The 13919-nt window shown below is 38.9% G+C and overlaps 1 protein-coding gene across 1 annotated transcript in view; it reads right to left on the reverse strand.

The window, feature by feature from the left end:
• LOC107297578 (catenin delta-2) overlaps positions 1 to 13919 on the reverse strand; it is a gene marked incomplete at its 5' end in the record, with an annotated part of 120721 nt that overhangs the window by 12680 nt on the left and 94122 nt on the right. Inside the window, one exon of the mRNA XM_015826939.1 lies at positions 10266 to 10857. Within this exon, the coding sequence (XP_015682425.1) occupies positions 10266 to 10857 (592 nt within the window). The remainder of the gene's footprint in view (positions 1 to 10265; positions 10858 to 13919) is intronic.

Genomic DNA, 13919 nt, shown 5'->3' on the forward strand with positions numbered 1-13919 from the left:
AATCTTATTGTGTGTAATGATGAACATATTATTGCTAAGGTCTATAAAATGTTACTGTAAGTGAATATGAAAAGTGAACATGTAAAGCATTGTATGATTCAGTGGGCAAGGAATTTTGTATATAATGTTATGCTTGAACAAGGGGAGAATATGTGGATGAAAGGTTTAAAATTTACATTAAACTACAATTAAAAAAAAAATTCTATAAGATGATGTATCGCTAATATTTAACACCAGACAAGCTATCCAGAATGTATAAAGGTATTTCAAATGAATGTTGGAAATGTAAATGTAAAGAAGGGACCTTTTATAATTTATGGTGGACATGAAATATTGGGAGTAGGATTCATATTCTAATACAGAAAATTCTTAAAGTGAATATAAAAATAAAACCACAAACTTTTCTTTTGGGTTTAATGGAAAAAGATTTGGAACTTTGATGTTATACGTATTGATGGCAGAAAGACTACTTTATGCCCCAAAATGGAAGGACATTTCGATCCCCACAATGGACAAATGGCTGCAGAAGTTGATGGAGTTAGCAGAGATGGCTAAATTGACTGCTTTGATTAAAGAAAAAAAAAATGTAAGTACTTTTGTTTCTACTTGGAAACCGCTTCTGGACTTTGTGCTTGAGGTGGGAAAAAAATGAAACTTTGATTTTGTGTTTTACTGACTAGAGAGATTTGTTGTTATAGAAATGACTTGTTGTTGTTAATTGCGAAGTCGTGTCCGACCCATCGCGACCCCATGGACAACGTTCCTCCAGGTCTTCCTGTCCTCTACCATCTTCTGCAGTCCATTTAAGTTCACGCTTACTGCTTCAGTGACTCCATCCAGCCACCTCATTCTCTGTTGTCCCCTTCTTCTATTGCCCTCAATCTTTCCCAGCATTAGGCCCTTCTCCAGTGAGTCTTTCCTTCTCATTAGGTGGCCAAAGTATTTGAGTTTCAACTTCAGGATCTGGCCTTCTAAAGAGCAGTCGGGGTTGATCTCTTCTAGGATTGATCGTTTGAACGCCTTGCAGTCTAAGGGACTCACAGGAGTCTTCTCGAGCACCATAGCACCATAGTTTATGCTATTATATAAAAGTAAAAAGTTGAGGTTTGATGTTAATGCCTTATTCTACTGCACTAAAGGGAGTTGGAAGTCAATGGCTTTTTTTCTTTTCTCCTTCTTTTCTACACTTTTCCTTTCCCCTTTCTCTCCCTTTATTTTCCTACTATTTGCCTTTGTATTTTTGTATTTTATATTATAAAGTAATAAAAACTGTAAACACAGGAGAAAGCTCTCAAAATGTGTTTTCCTTTTCCCTGCATGCCTGGGGATCCTCTGATAACAGAGAGCCTGCATGCATGATTATACCGTATGTAAATATCTTCCCTCTCATGGTCTTCTTTTATCCATGCTTATTGTTTGAATGGGCTTGCAAAATGTTTTAGTTCTTGGTTTTATTGTACATCACACATGGTCACTGGGTTAGATGGGCAGCCATATAAAATTGACAAATAAAATAAATAAAGGCAAGAATCCCAGAACTGCTTACCCCCATACTATCCAGCTTTCAGAAAAGTTATGAGGTAACATAGCACAGATATCTCTATGCAAGAAGACAATACGTTTTTCTTTCACTTTTGCCAAGAACAACATTTACTGAACTAAACAAAACAGATACATTACACAGAATTTATGGTCAAACTTTATTCAGCTTAATAAAGAGGGCAGCTTGGTGTTAAAAGTTGCTAAAAGTAGGGAATATGTTCAACGGAGTACCTGTATATTCTACATCATGGGAAAAATGACAGTGCAGTACAAATAATGTTAGAACAGAGCTAGTATCAGCCTTTTTTTGGTGGACCAGAGTCCAACACCAAAGCCATGAATACTAAAACTGCTTTTATTATAGGGTTATAGTTACAGAATCTTGCAATTCCGAATGTGCCTCCCACCCCTTCACCTTAATACTACAGAGAACTAGGGACGATTCAGTCTGACATGCTTTCTCAAATTGTATTCCTGCTCTTAATCAGCTATTCCCATGGCTGTGGCTCTTCCTCCTCTTCTGCAAGGTTATTCTCACAGCCCATTACAGCTGGTACAGCAAATATCAGTTGTTTCTAGGTCAGACAGAATCATATAAAAACACTGAACAAGTGCCAGTCCAATCTCAGGCTGATAAAAAGAATGATCAGATTTCCATTGACTTGAAAAAGTAAGAGGAAAAGACTAAGAATTTAAACTCTGGGACAAATACTTATCCATATACTTCTAGGCAGAATATTTATAGCTTCATTCAATATAGCTTCATTCTGACCTGCAATAAAGAAACTAATATGCCCTAGATGTGTCTGTGAGGTTCTTACAGAATAAGGAGTTGTCTTGATTACGTATAGCCGTTCCTGTGAGAAGCCCAACAGTTAGATTTGGCTATGTCTTACTCCTCATTATGAAAAGGCAGTCTTCACCTAGTAACCAAGCATTAACTATAGCAACTAATCTTATAATCCTGATAATTGTTGAACAAGTTGTTAGTGTCTTGCTCCAGGTAACCAGGGCTCTTTCTCCACTGAGTATCTGCCTCTTTGCCTGATAGATACTGTAGGATGGAAATTCAAGGAAATTTACTGCCTGCCTCACTCAATGTGAATACACTTTAGCGTCCTTCCCCAGTTTGCAATGTAAAGTAAGATTAGTATACCCCAAACTAGCATTTAGAATGATCATTTACTTTACAGAAGACATGTGCAATTGTTCCTTAATATTAGCCACATTTTCAATTAAACTCTTGTATGACAGACTATCCAACCAAGTAATCTTTTCTCTGACAAATACGTCTTCAATAATTGAGACAAATTGCTTAACTATTTCTTGAAATCTAAACTGCATCCAAATTTAATGCACTGTTTTGTTACTAGACGTGTTTGTGTATAGTGGGAGTGCAATTACATTTCCAAAAGCTCTCCAAGAAAACAAATACACTGTTAAAATAAGCAAGGCACAAGCCATGACAACATCAACATGCATGTGTTAACTTTATGAGTCCCCACAAAGCAGACTGGTTGTATTTGAAAGCTTTCTAGAAAAGCTCATATACACTGAGACAAGATCATATTTAGCCAAGTATGATTAATCAATTGGTACAAATCCATTGACAAAAATTCAGAATATATTTTCCTTTTGACAGATAACAGTCTAATCTTAAGTTATGCAAAACTGAATCTACCTAAGGTTTAGAGACAAAAGGAAAACCTTGTGAAAATGGGCAATACCACAATTATTACAATTTTACAAAACCAGCTCTTGTACCAGACATGACCAAGGGATGAAAGAAAACTTCCAAGTCTTACATTGCAAAGAAAGAAGAAAACAAAAACTTTCCTCTGTGTAAACAAAATCTAAATATATCTTGAACAAGAAACATAGAGAAGTAATATTACAAAGTATGGGACATTAAATCTAGTTCATCTTCAAAATAAACAACATTCACAAACTTGTGGAAATGAGTCCCAAAATGATAATAGGAAAGACAACAAAGAGCTTATTTATGGGACAGTAAAACTGAGATAATGAATATTTTAAAGCCAAACCATATACCATATTTTATTCAGCTGACAGCAGTTTCAGCACTAAAAATATAACCCAGGAATATCAAACAAATATCTTAAAAGCTAGCCCTTGCTCAGATAACATGAAATATTTATTTCAAGAAATATAATGATTACACACATTTCCAGTTTCCTGGTTTCATATTTACAGTTTTGTTTTGCTTTTTTAAACTACATATATATTTCAAAACTATTCTTGATAATTGTTTTAGGTCAGCATCAAACATTGCAACCAACACAACAAGAGATGTCGGTGGGGGGGAGGGGAATGCAAATATTAGTTTGAGATCATGGAAATGCCATCCCCTGCTATAAGCCAATTTTCCATTTTGCTACAAAGAAAGGACTGGAGTTTAATGTTAGCTTGCCAAGTAAAATTGGAAACCAACCAGTAAATATATTATTGTAGACAAAATGAAAAACTGGTTTATGAAACTAAGATGATCAAGACTCATGTCTGAGGAAAGGGGATGGATCATAGACTTAACATTCATTCCTTATTCAATAAGTCATGATTTTCTCTACCAAGATCCATGAATACTATACTTATTTTTATGTATGCAATTATTTAAAGGTTTATATAGCTGTCCATCTTAGGCAACATAACCTTAGGCCACTCACAAACAACTATAAATCTATAAAAAACAATAAAAACAGGAAAGCCTCCCCAAACTGCCATGCATCTCTACACTTTCATAATAAAACCTGATTGCGTTCCAGCCTCACACTATCCTAATGCCTATGGGAAAAGTCGAATCTTCGTGGCTTGCCTACCACAGCTGGGGGGGGGGGTGTTCCAAAGGCAGGAAGAGCTATCCAGGTCCCTCTAACTGGCAATATTTGAAGAAAGGAATATTAAAAGTGCCCCGACATCATCAGATCTAGCAGAATGGGTAGATACCCTTGGGGAGAGACAGGACCATAGATAATCTCATCATCACAGCAAATAAATACAAATAAAATGTTTGCAATTAAATAGCATACTTTTTTTATACTGACAAGGGCCTCATCATAAATTTCCAACATCCAGAGAATCCACCATCCAGTGCAAATTTCCAACATCCACAGATTACGTTATTATAGAAATGGCTAGTATATATACTACTATGTAAAAGTAAAATGTTGAGGCTATAACAGTGGTTCTCAACCTTTTTAATGCCGTGACCCCAACCGGTCGTAAGTCGAGGACTAAACTGGTCGTACGTCGAGGACTAAACCGGTCGTAAGCCGAGGACTAAACTGGTTGTAAGTTGAGGACTACCCAACCGGTTGTAAGTCGAGGACTTTCCCTGCCCGGGAGCGCCGTGCATGCGTGGTTCCGCCCCCTGCACCGGCTGAGGCGTAGCTGGCAAGCAGCAGAGACGGAGCAGGCCGACCACCAGCTGGCCCAGCCCAAGGGAGGTAAGGCACCCGCCGGAAAAGGGAAAAAAATGGCGGACAAAAAAATGGCGGACAGCCTTGCTTGGCGACCCCCATGAAATGGTCGATCGACCCCAAATGGGGTCCCGACCCACAGGTTGAGAACCACTGGGCTATCATGTTATTATTTTCTACTATGCTAAAAAGAGTTGGAATGCCTTTCCCACCCCCTTCAACCCCATACTCTCTCTTCTTCTCTTTTTCCTCCCCCTGGTTTCCCATTATTTTTTATTTGCCTTTGTATTTCATATTCTGATAAATGAAATAAAATGTATATACAAATTACAAATGCAAACACAAAACTTAAATATGCTCTCTGTGTGACAAAAGGCTAATTCTTTCACATCAGAGTGGCCTAAAGATATACACACACAACAGTATACATTTCTAATCAGGCAGCATTTTCAAAGAGGCAAACCTGTGAAATTATACTCATAGCTATTACTTACACAAGCAGTAAATGGAACTAAATGGAAAGCCAGAAAGATATGATGCTCAGAGTTAAGGGGATTAAACAGTTAGCAGTTACTGAATATTAAATTGTATCACTGCCTTCAGGGCAGGGAACAGAGGATCTAATTTTTCACATGAAGAGCAACATTATTGTACCACTTTTTAAAGGAGAGTGGTAAAAAAATCCTGTTCCTATTTGTAAAAAGGCAAAATAATAATTTTTTACAATACTTCTTTTAAATATATCCCCCATCCCACCACTTTAAGTTCTAGTACCGTGATTCTAAAGAGTTTAATTGAAGAGATTTGGCAGGGTTTTTTTATATTTAACAAAGACACCCTTTGATTCAAGAGTTCATTAGTCAGTGGAATTAAAAAAAGTACCAAGAGACAAAAAACAAAAGACTTATTCAGTTTTCCTCTCCTGAGATGTCATAATCTATCATGAACAAGACTTGAATTTCTAGTGTGTGTATAATAAACCAAAAAAACCCCACTTTCGACAACAGAAATCAAACGAACGAGTCTATTTTTTTCTATCTTGAAAAAAGTTACGTTTGTGGTTACTATTATTTTGTCTTCCAATTTATACACAATGTTCAAGATTGTTTAGGAAATAATTAATAAGATAAGTAATAAGAAATAAAATTGTAGGAAATAACATAATGTTTAATGTAATGATAGGACTACCAGATCTGAGTTGCAAAGAAGCCAAAAGACTAACTGAGGGCAAGAAAAAGATACAGAAATCTTTCTGCTCCCATCTGATAGTTTTCTAGATTTTTGCAGTTTGGTTCTGATGGCATGAATGGATTACATCTTTTTCTTTTTTTAATAAAGCACCTCAAACACTGAGTGAAGTATTAGGTAATGTTGGAATTGCAGAATAAATTAACTGGATGTGTGGCAGTAACTCAGATTGATATTCTAAGCAAATGGTGTCATCAAACCATATTGAATTCAAAATTAAAAAGAGGAACAAGCGCGCTTCACCTTTTCAAAGAGCAATAAAATAGTGAGTTTGTCATTCACTAGTCAAGAAACCTTCAGTTATTCTTGATTGATTTATACCTACAGAACATCTATTGTCACCGTTAGGCTTTTTCACTCAACATGTAATGTGTCAAAATGCCGTAGTTACCAATTTGAAAAGATTCATAATTATACAAAGACTGTGGGTACTTATTGGCGCCAGTCTGTAGAAGGAGGTCTTCTCAGTGATCTTTCCAACAAACAAGCCAGCCAAGAAACCATTCATGTGAAAAAAAGCCGATGAGAAGAAATAGAACACTATTTCTCAAACATTGTGAAAAGGACTGTTTACTCCTAAAGGCTTGCAAGTATTTTTTTTTAAGCAAACACAAAAAGATATGCGATTTCAGCTAATTTATTCAATGCTTAAAATTTTGTTTTTCATTAGTAACTTCAACAAAATATGTCCACAAAAACTGGCTCCTTAGACGCAGTCTATGACATTTACTCCCACTAAACAACTTTCAACCCTCTCCAATAAAAAGCAAAATACATTGCAGTGGATAGAAACAACAGAAAAAACGCTATTCAGTTAAACAGCCTACTTAAGCATAAGTGGCACTCAGATCTTCTGATTCCAAGTACACAAACTAACTTTTCAGCAGGGATAAGAGCCAAGTTGTAAATTCTCTTGCTTATCAAACACAAACATGGTTGTTTTAAAAACGAATGATTTGCATTTCCCCCATATGTCTCTGCTGAGTTAGCAGACTCCTCTGTCCCAAAAAAACACAAAACCATTACATGTTCTTGCTATGCAGGTGATGATGATTCAATTATATAACCATCTACTCTGGAATTAGTTTTTCTTTTCTATAAGATGAGCATCTTTAGGCAATTATTTTCATGATCCATGGGCCATTTTTACATTACCCACTTTGTGTATTCATTTAAACTTTGCCCCTTGTTTACCTCTTTAGTACATTTGTAAATTTTTAAATATATCTAACCCATATCTTCTGCTATCCAGAATGTTCAACGTAGGCCAAATGAATAGTTAAAATGGTCATATTTTTCTAACATGCTTTTTCTAATTTGAAAATATAGAAATGTGGTTGCTACTTTTAATACAGGTTGTCCTTTGCTTACAATCACAACTGAGCCCAAAATGTATATTGCTAAATGAGATTGTTAAGTGAGTTTTGCCTCATTTTATGACCTTTCATGCCACAGTTATTAAGTGAATCACTGCAGTTGTTAAGTTAGCAATATAGCTGTTAAGCAAAGTCAGTGAGGAAGCCCAATTCACTTAAGATGATTGCCTGACCCCAGGACACTATAACTGTCATAAATATTAATCAGTTGCCAGGCATCTCAATTTTGATTACATGACCATGGGGATGCTGCAATGGTCGTGAGTGTCAAAAACGGCCAAAAGTCCCTTTTTTCAGTACTGTTGTCATTTCAAACGGTCACTAAATGAACTGTTGTAAGTCTAGGACTACCCTGTACTGTCTAGATTGCCAATTGCTTTGGTTTCTCTTCAGCCTTGTAGTCCCAGAAGGAACTGCATGGACAAGAGAGAGACATACCTAGTCCCCTCCATTGGCAAAAAAAAAAAATACCAGAAGAAGAAGAGATACAAGGAAGAATGGAAGCCAAAGTGTAGACTAGGAACCAAAAAGGGGGGATGAGCCAAATCCACCATTACAGTTTCAGCTTTTCTTTGTTTAATTACTGCAAAAAGGACCATGAAAATACTTTTTAAGGGCTAATATGGCTAATCTATTATAAATGATCCACTGCTTACTGAGATTGCAATCTTACTGCAAATCATCTCAGGTTCAGTCAGTCACTGCTACTCAAACAGAAGCTGTCCTTGCAATCTCAGATACTAGAAGACACTTATCAGCCAATGCAGGCCATCTTTTTCCTGCCCCTCAGGGTAGTCTGTTGTGTGAGACTAAAGCAAGCAGGGGCTGGGTCCAGAGCCAAAATTAGCTGTAGATGCTCTTTTTCTCCGATACCCCTTTTTTCTCTTTCTGAAACTATATTCTCTCCATTCCACGCTGCAGGCTGCAGAAAAGGTCACCACTCTTAACAGAGGCCTGAATCAATTTTCTGTATTTGGCTTTAAGATTAGTTCAAAGGCTGCATGAAAATTAGTTTTGTGGCCTCAGGTTAGCTAACAGTAATTTAGTGAGTGGATCAGTTGCTGGACTTAGCAAACAATACCTTTGTTTGCTAAACAGAGACAAAATGAGTAGTCAACAGTATGATACAAAAGATTAATTACACTATTTTTAGACCTCCAGAAGGTAGTGCCTGCAGGGACCCCAGGTAAGAAAAACCACCAAGGAGCAGTCCTACATCTATAAGCTGTAGTAGAGAACAGAAACTGAACATTCGTTCACATTTCTTCCAACTTTCTTCACTTCTCTGGAAAAGGAAAGTGTTAGTACTATTGAAACAACATGCCATTTGCTCAACTTAATATTTGCCATTCTCTGGTCATAACCATGGCCACAACTACTCCACAGATCATTCTATATTTTTCATAATCTTATGTATCTTTTATTATGTGGGCCTTTCAAGAACAGGACACATGATTGGAACCATCAAATGTAGATCATTAGCAATGCAAACAAGTAAATAATTAAAAATGGAACTTCTCAAGTCAAGACTGATTTCTAGTGATTGAATACATAGGGTTTTTTTAAAAAACAGAATTATGGAAGTGTTTGCCAATAATTTCTTCCAGGATTTCCCCCTCATCTCTCAGTCTAGCCTATAGTCCCTTCCTTTGAAGGGTGGGATATTATAAAACTACACTTAGAGAACAAACCTGTTATTTAATTTTGTCTCATTTTTTTAATAACACAGCACATTGCTAAAATAGATTGCTTACTACCCTTTTGCTTTATTTTTTTTAAGGGGAGATACTTGAGTATCTTCCAGGTATTAGTAAAAACACTTCCCAACTAATTCTTTTAAATGCAACATTTAGCCACATAAATCAGATGAGAGAACACATGAGCATGACAGCTGGTATTACAGCAATATCTTTCAGGTGGTTTTTACAACAGAAAAAAATTCCCCACTGAAAGGAACACAGTTTAGTTATCTGATTACCAAGAGGATCAATAACTGCTCTTTAATTGCAAGTTTTTTTAAAAACAACAGCAACCAGGTGTTTCCTAAGGAATGGGAACTATATCAAACTATATCAAACTATATCAAACACATTAATATTACTGGAAACAAGAAATCATTCCAAAATTCTGTTTGGTAGCATAACTATGCACCAAAGAACGTAATACCAGCTAAATAAGAAACTATACATTTATTCAAGGAATACAGTGGAGTTCTAATTTAAAAGAAAAACTTCCTTCCATGGGGCTTTTTTTTATCTGGCAGGGAGAATATGGTGGAAATGAAAGGAATGTTAAGGGTCAACAGCAAAGGATACAGACCTAAATATACCTCTTGCTTTTGTAGTAAGAAATCAGCACTACCTCAGTTCTACTTCTAAGGATGGCCAGGAGAATGCAATCTGTTATTCGGCACTTATTCTCTATTGGGATCGTCAGTTATTTGACTAGTTCAAACAGATTAGTTTACAAGCAGGAATCGCTGAAGCCAGGACTTGGGGTAGGAAGGAGAACGTGAGCAACCACCATTCCGCCCCTCCCTCCTTTCCGAACAAGAGCCCTCAAAATTACGAACCTATCAGGATTACAGATCTAGTTCAGAGGACCTCGCAGGGCGCGACTTCAACGGCGTCGACACGGAAAACGAGCGTTAACTCTCTCTCACCTGCTAGGCTTCCGGGTCTCTGCAAAGTGGCCGTGGCATAGAGTTCCTGGGAGTGTTTGCCGTACTGCTCGGAAGGGTGGACCAACCTCTTGGTGGGCGAGAGGGTCGCGTAGGTGCCGATCGTGGAGCTCAGCTGATGAATGGGAGAGGAGATGTTGGACTGGATGGTGGGAGGGGAGGTGACCCGGATCGGGGAAGGCGAGAGCCCCGCCGAGGAGACGACGATGTTGATGGGCGAGCTGGTGCTGTAGGACTTGGCGAGGCGGCTGGGCGACTGCTTGGGAGAGGAAACCCGCTGTGTGGTGCCGTAGCCGCCGCCGCCGCTCTCGGAGGCGGAGCCCGCCCGCTGGAGCTTGGTAGGCGAGCCCACCTGCTGCATGGACAAGGGCGAGCTCACTCTCTGCGCCGGCAGCGTGGAGCTGGAGTAGTAGAGGGCCGGCGAATGGGGCTGCTGCGAGGCGGAGGAGGAGGAGGAGTCCGGCAAGTGGAAAGCGCTCCCATGGCTGGGCGCGAAGGTCTCCCGGGGCAGCGGCTGCGACGGGGGTGGCGGCAACTCCGAAGTGGCGAGGTGGGCAGTCCGGCCAGTGGTGCCCTGCGGAGGAGGGGGATGGGCGGGGAGAGCGAGTAAGTAAACAGGCAGACAAGAGGCGGTCCACGGAGGAGGCAATTGGCCAGCCCACTCCCCCTGCCCCCCCCCTTCTAGAGATCCGGGAAAGGGATTAGACGCGCCCCACGGCACATTTTTGAGTCTTTACCGCGGTTGGACCCACCGGCTTTGAAAATAAGCACCTAATACTGCGCAAATGCCCTTGCTGTAGGGTGAGGTGAGGCTCATTGCTCTCTCCTTAAAGCGGGTCTCGAGCATCTTGCATATATATTCTGGTTTGATGTTAAATAAAACTCGGTGAAAACCCCATCTTCGTCCTGTTTACTCGAAGGCCGTTCTACTGTATTTGTCGCTTTATGGTGACTATGCTTACACCCTTAGCATCCCGTAATCGAAAGAAGGTCGTCTAATGTTTAAAAGGTTCAGCGGTCAAGTTTTTTTCTCTCTATCCCGAGGGACGCTTGGAGAAATGGGCAAGAAAACGACTTTCACGGCAAAGTTTATACTCTGAGTAATAATTGTATTTGTGCAAAAACACCATTAAGTGGCACAAAATGTAGTGTGCACCTAAAGTAATTTTCTTCCTCAAGGGGGCCTTGAGAATAGTCTACTGGGATATTCAAAGTATAATAGCCCTCGTTGTAAATCTCACTTCTTAGGGTACTTTGGGGAGGGCCTTAGCTGATACACTGGCATTAAAATATTATAAGAAGTTTACTGCAGGTTGTGCAGCATCTGCCGTATATATATTGCCTACAGAAAGAATTACCAGTAATCCTCCAGTTCTGTTGTATGCATATAATGTCATTTTTACAGTTTTTCATGCATGTGTTAAGAAACAGAATGTCTGAAATGATCTAGCCTGGGGTTTGTCACTAACTGCAATAGAAATATTTATTATCCTCATTTACAGGAGTATAATAAACTCAGTTTTGTAAAGCGATAACATAAGGTAGTAAAAGAAATTATTTGTACCCTCAAACAACTGAAGCTTTTTTCTTTGACTTACCAATTAAAAAAGCAAAGCAAATACTGATTTAAATGTCCCTTTTGAAAAAAAATCAATAATTATTTCTATAATAGCATTTTCCCCAGCACGTAAGACAAGCAATAGGATGATTGGCACCTTGTTCTACTTCGAATTCTTGGATAGAATTAATTCTAGAGTATTAATCGGTGCATCACTAATTAACGTCAGTGTTTCTTGTGATATACCTAGGTAGAACCTCACCTTGAATATTATTCCCTACATTCTTGTTGGTGAAAACAGTTGCTGAAGTGCAAACCTTTGCATAGCAGAAACAAGATGGAGAATCTGACTTCTTAAGAATTTCTCCCTTAGCCTAGCATTAGAAAGAGCTGGCTAGCTCGCAGGTCAAAACTTATTTTATCTAATTGTTTAAGTGCCATTAGAAAAAAAAATCACCCAAGATTTTCCCTACTGGTTTTCAATTTGATAAATATGCTTTTCAAATTTCTTTTCGAAATGCGGATTTCTGTCAAATCTTATGGAGTACAGTGACTTTGCACAGTTGAGAGGTATATGTGATTATCATCTCTTTCTAAGTACAATATTTACCCTTTCTCTCCATGCTCCAAATCCCAAAAGGCTATTTCAGATAGAAAATGATGGTAACAAGAGAGGCTTAAAAGTGAGAGAAAGATGTTTGTAACAGGAAACAACAATACTTGCTGTGGTGGCAATTTCTTACCACTTCAGTTAGGTAATTCAAAATCTTACCAGGAGAATTTTTTTAAAAGCTGTTATGGACCCCAAGAATAAGATTTTGTTTTGTTTGTTGTTATTGCTAATTTTAAATTGCTGTTCACTATCCAGAACTGTATATCAAGTGGACAGCCTTAGAATCAATAGATAGAGAAATCTCTTCTAGGAAGAAAACTGAGGAATTTCAAGTGAGTAAATTGTTTTCTTTCTTTTTAAAGGAGGGTGGGGATTGTGAAATGTATCCACAGAAATATTATATACTGCTATATCAGTATATCAGCTTATATCATACAATATATATGGATGACCTTGTTTACAGGAGATAAGATTAACAAGGGTTAAAGCATTTGTCTTCTACCTGATATTCTCCAGATGTGTTGTTAGTTCCATTCTCAGCCAATAATTATTGGCTGGAGATTTGGGGAATGAAAATCATATAATACAACTGGATGAGACCAGATTTAAAAAATGAGTTAAACAAATTCATCTAGGATAAGTGTAGTAAGATTGGCTCACCCTTGAGTTCAGAAAAGGGTGTGTTTGAACACTAATTGGAGCAAGCAACATGTATCATATAAATTACCGTTATCTGGATGGATGGCATTAGTAACAGGATGCTAGACTACAAATATTTTTTTTCTGATTCTTGGTAATGTTTTGTCATTTTCATTGCTGTTACCCAAATATATGACTTTAGTTTGATTTCTAAGATTGAGCAGAATCACTGAGATTGCACTCATACATTTTAAAAATAAAATAAAAAAACAACTGTGAAACCACTCTGAGAAAGCTAAGAATACAAGGCAGCGGGAACTGGTGTGGGCATCCTCTTTGACATTTGCAAGGGACATAATTATTTTTATAAAGTAGTACAGGGGTGTCAAACTCAATTTCATTGAGGGCCGCATCAGCATTGCAGTTGTCCACGGGCCGGGTAGATATGGCCAGGGTGGGTGTGGCCTACTGGGTGGGGCGTGGCTGGAGTGGGTGTGGCTTACTGGGTGGGCATGGCCAGCTCTACATCGTTCGCATCAAGGGTGCCTGTGGGGGGCTGGGCAGGAGTGGGACAGATCTGAGGGTCTCTGGCAGAAGGGGGTGGGACCAGGGCAAGCACCAAGGCATGGTTTACTGGAAGAGCCTCACTGTTCCTCTCAGGCCATGCGAGGGGGGGCTGGATGGTGCCGCGGGCTTTCCGGAGCCCTGGACAGCAGAGGTCAAATGCCCAGCCTGGCCCTTGAGCACCCGCGGCACCAAGCCCAGCCCCACTTCCCCAAGGGGGCGCACAGCTGCACTTACCTCCTCCTCAAGGCTGCTGCTGCTG

This window comes from Protobothrops mucrosquamatus, unplaced genomic scaffold (assembly GCF_001527695.2).
Source record: "Protobothrops mucrosquamatus isolate PMUCROS unplaced genomic scaffold, P.Mucros_1.0 scaffold3393, whole genome shotgun sequence".
Taxonomy (NCBI): domain Eukaryota; kingdom Metazoa; phylum Chordata; class Lepidosauria; order Squamata; family Viperidae; genus Protobothrops; species Protobothrops mucrosquamatus.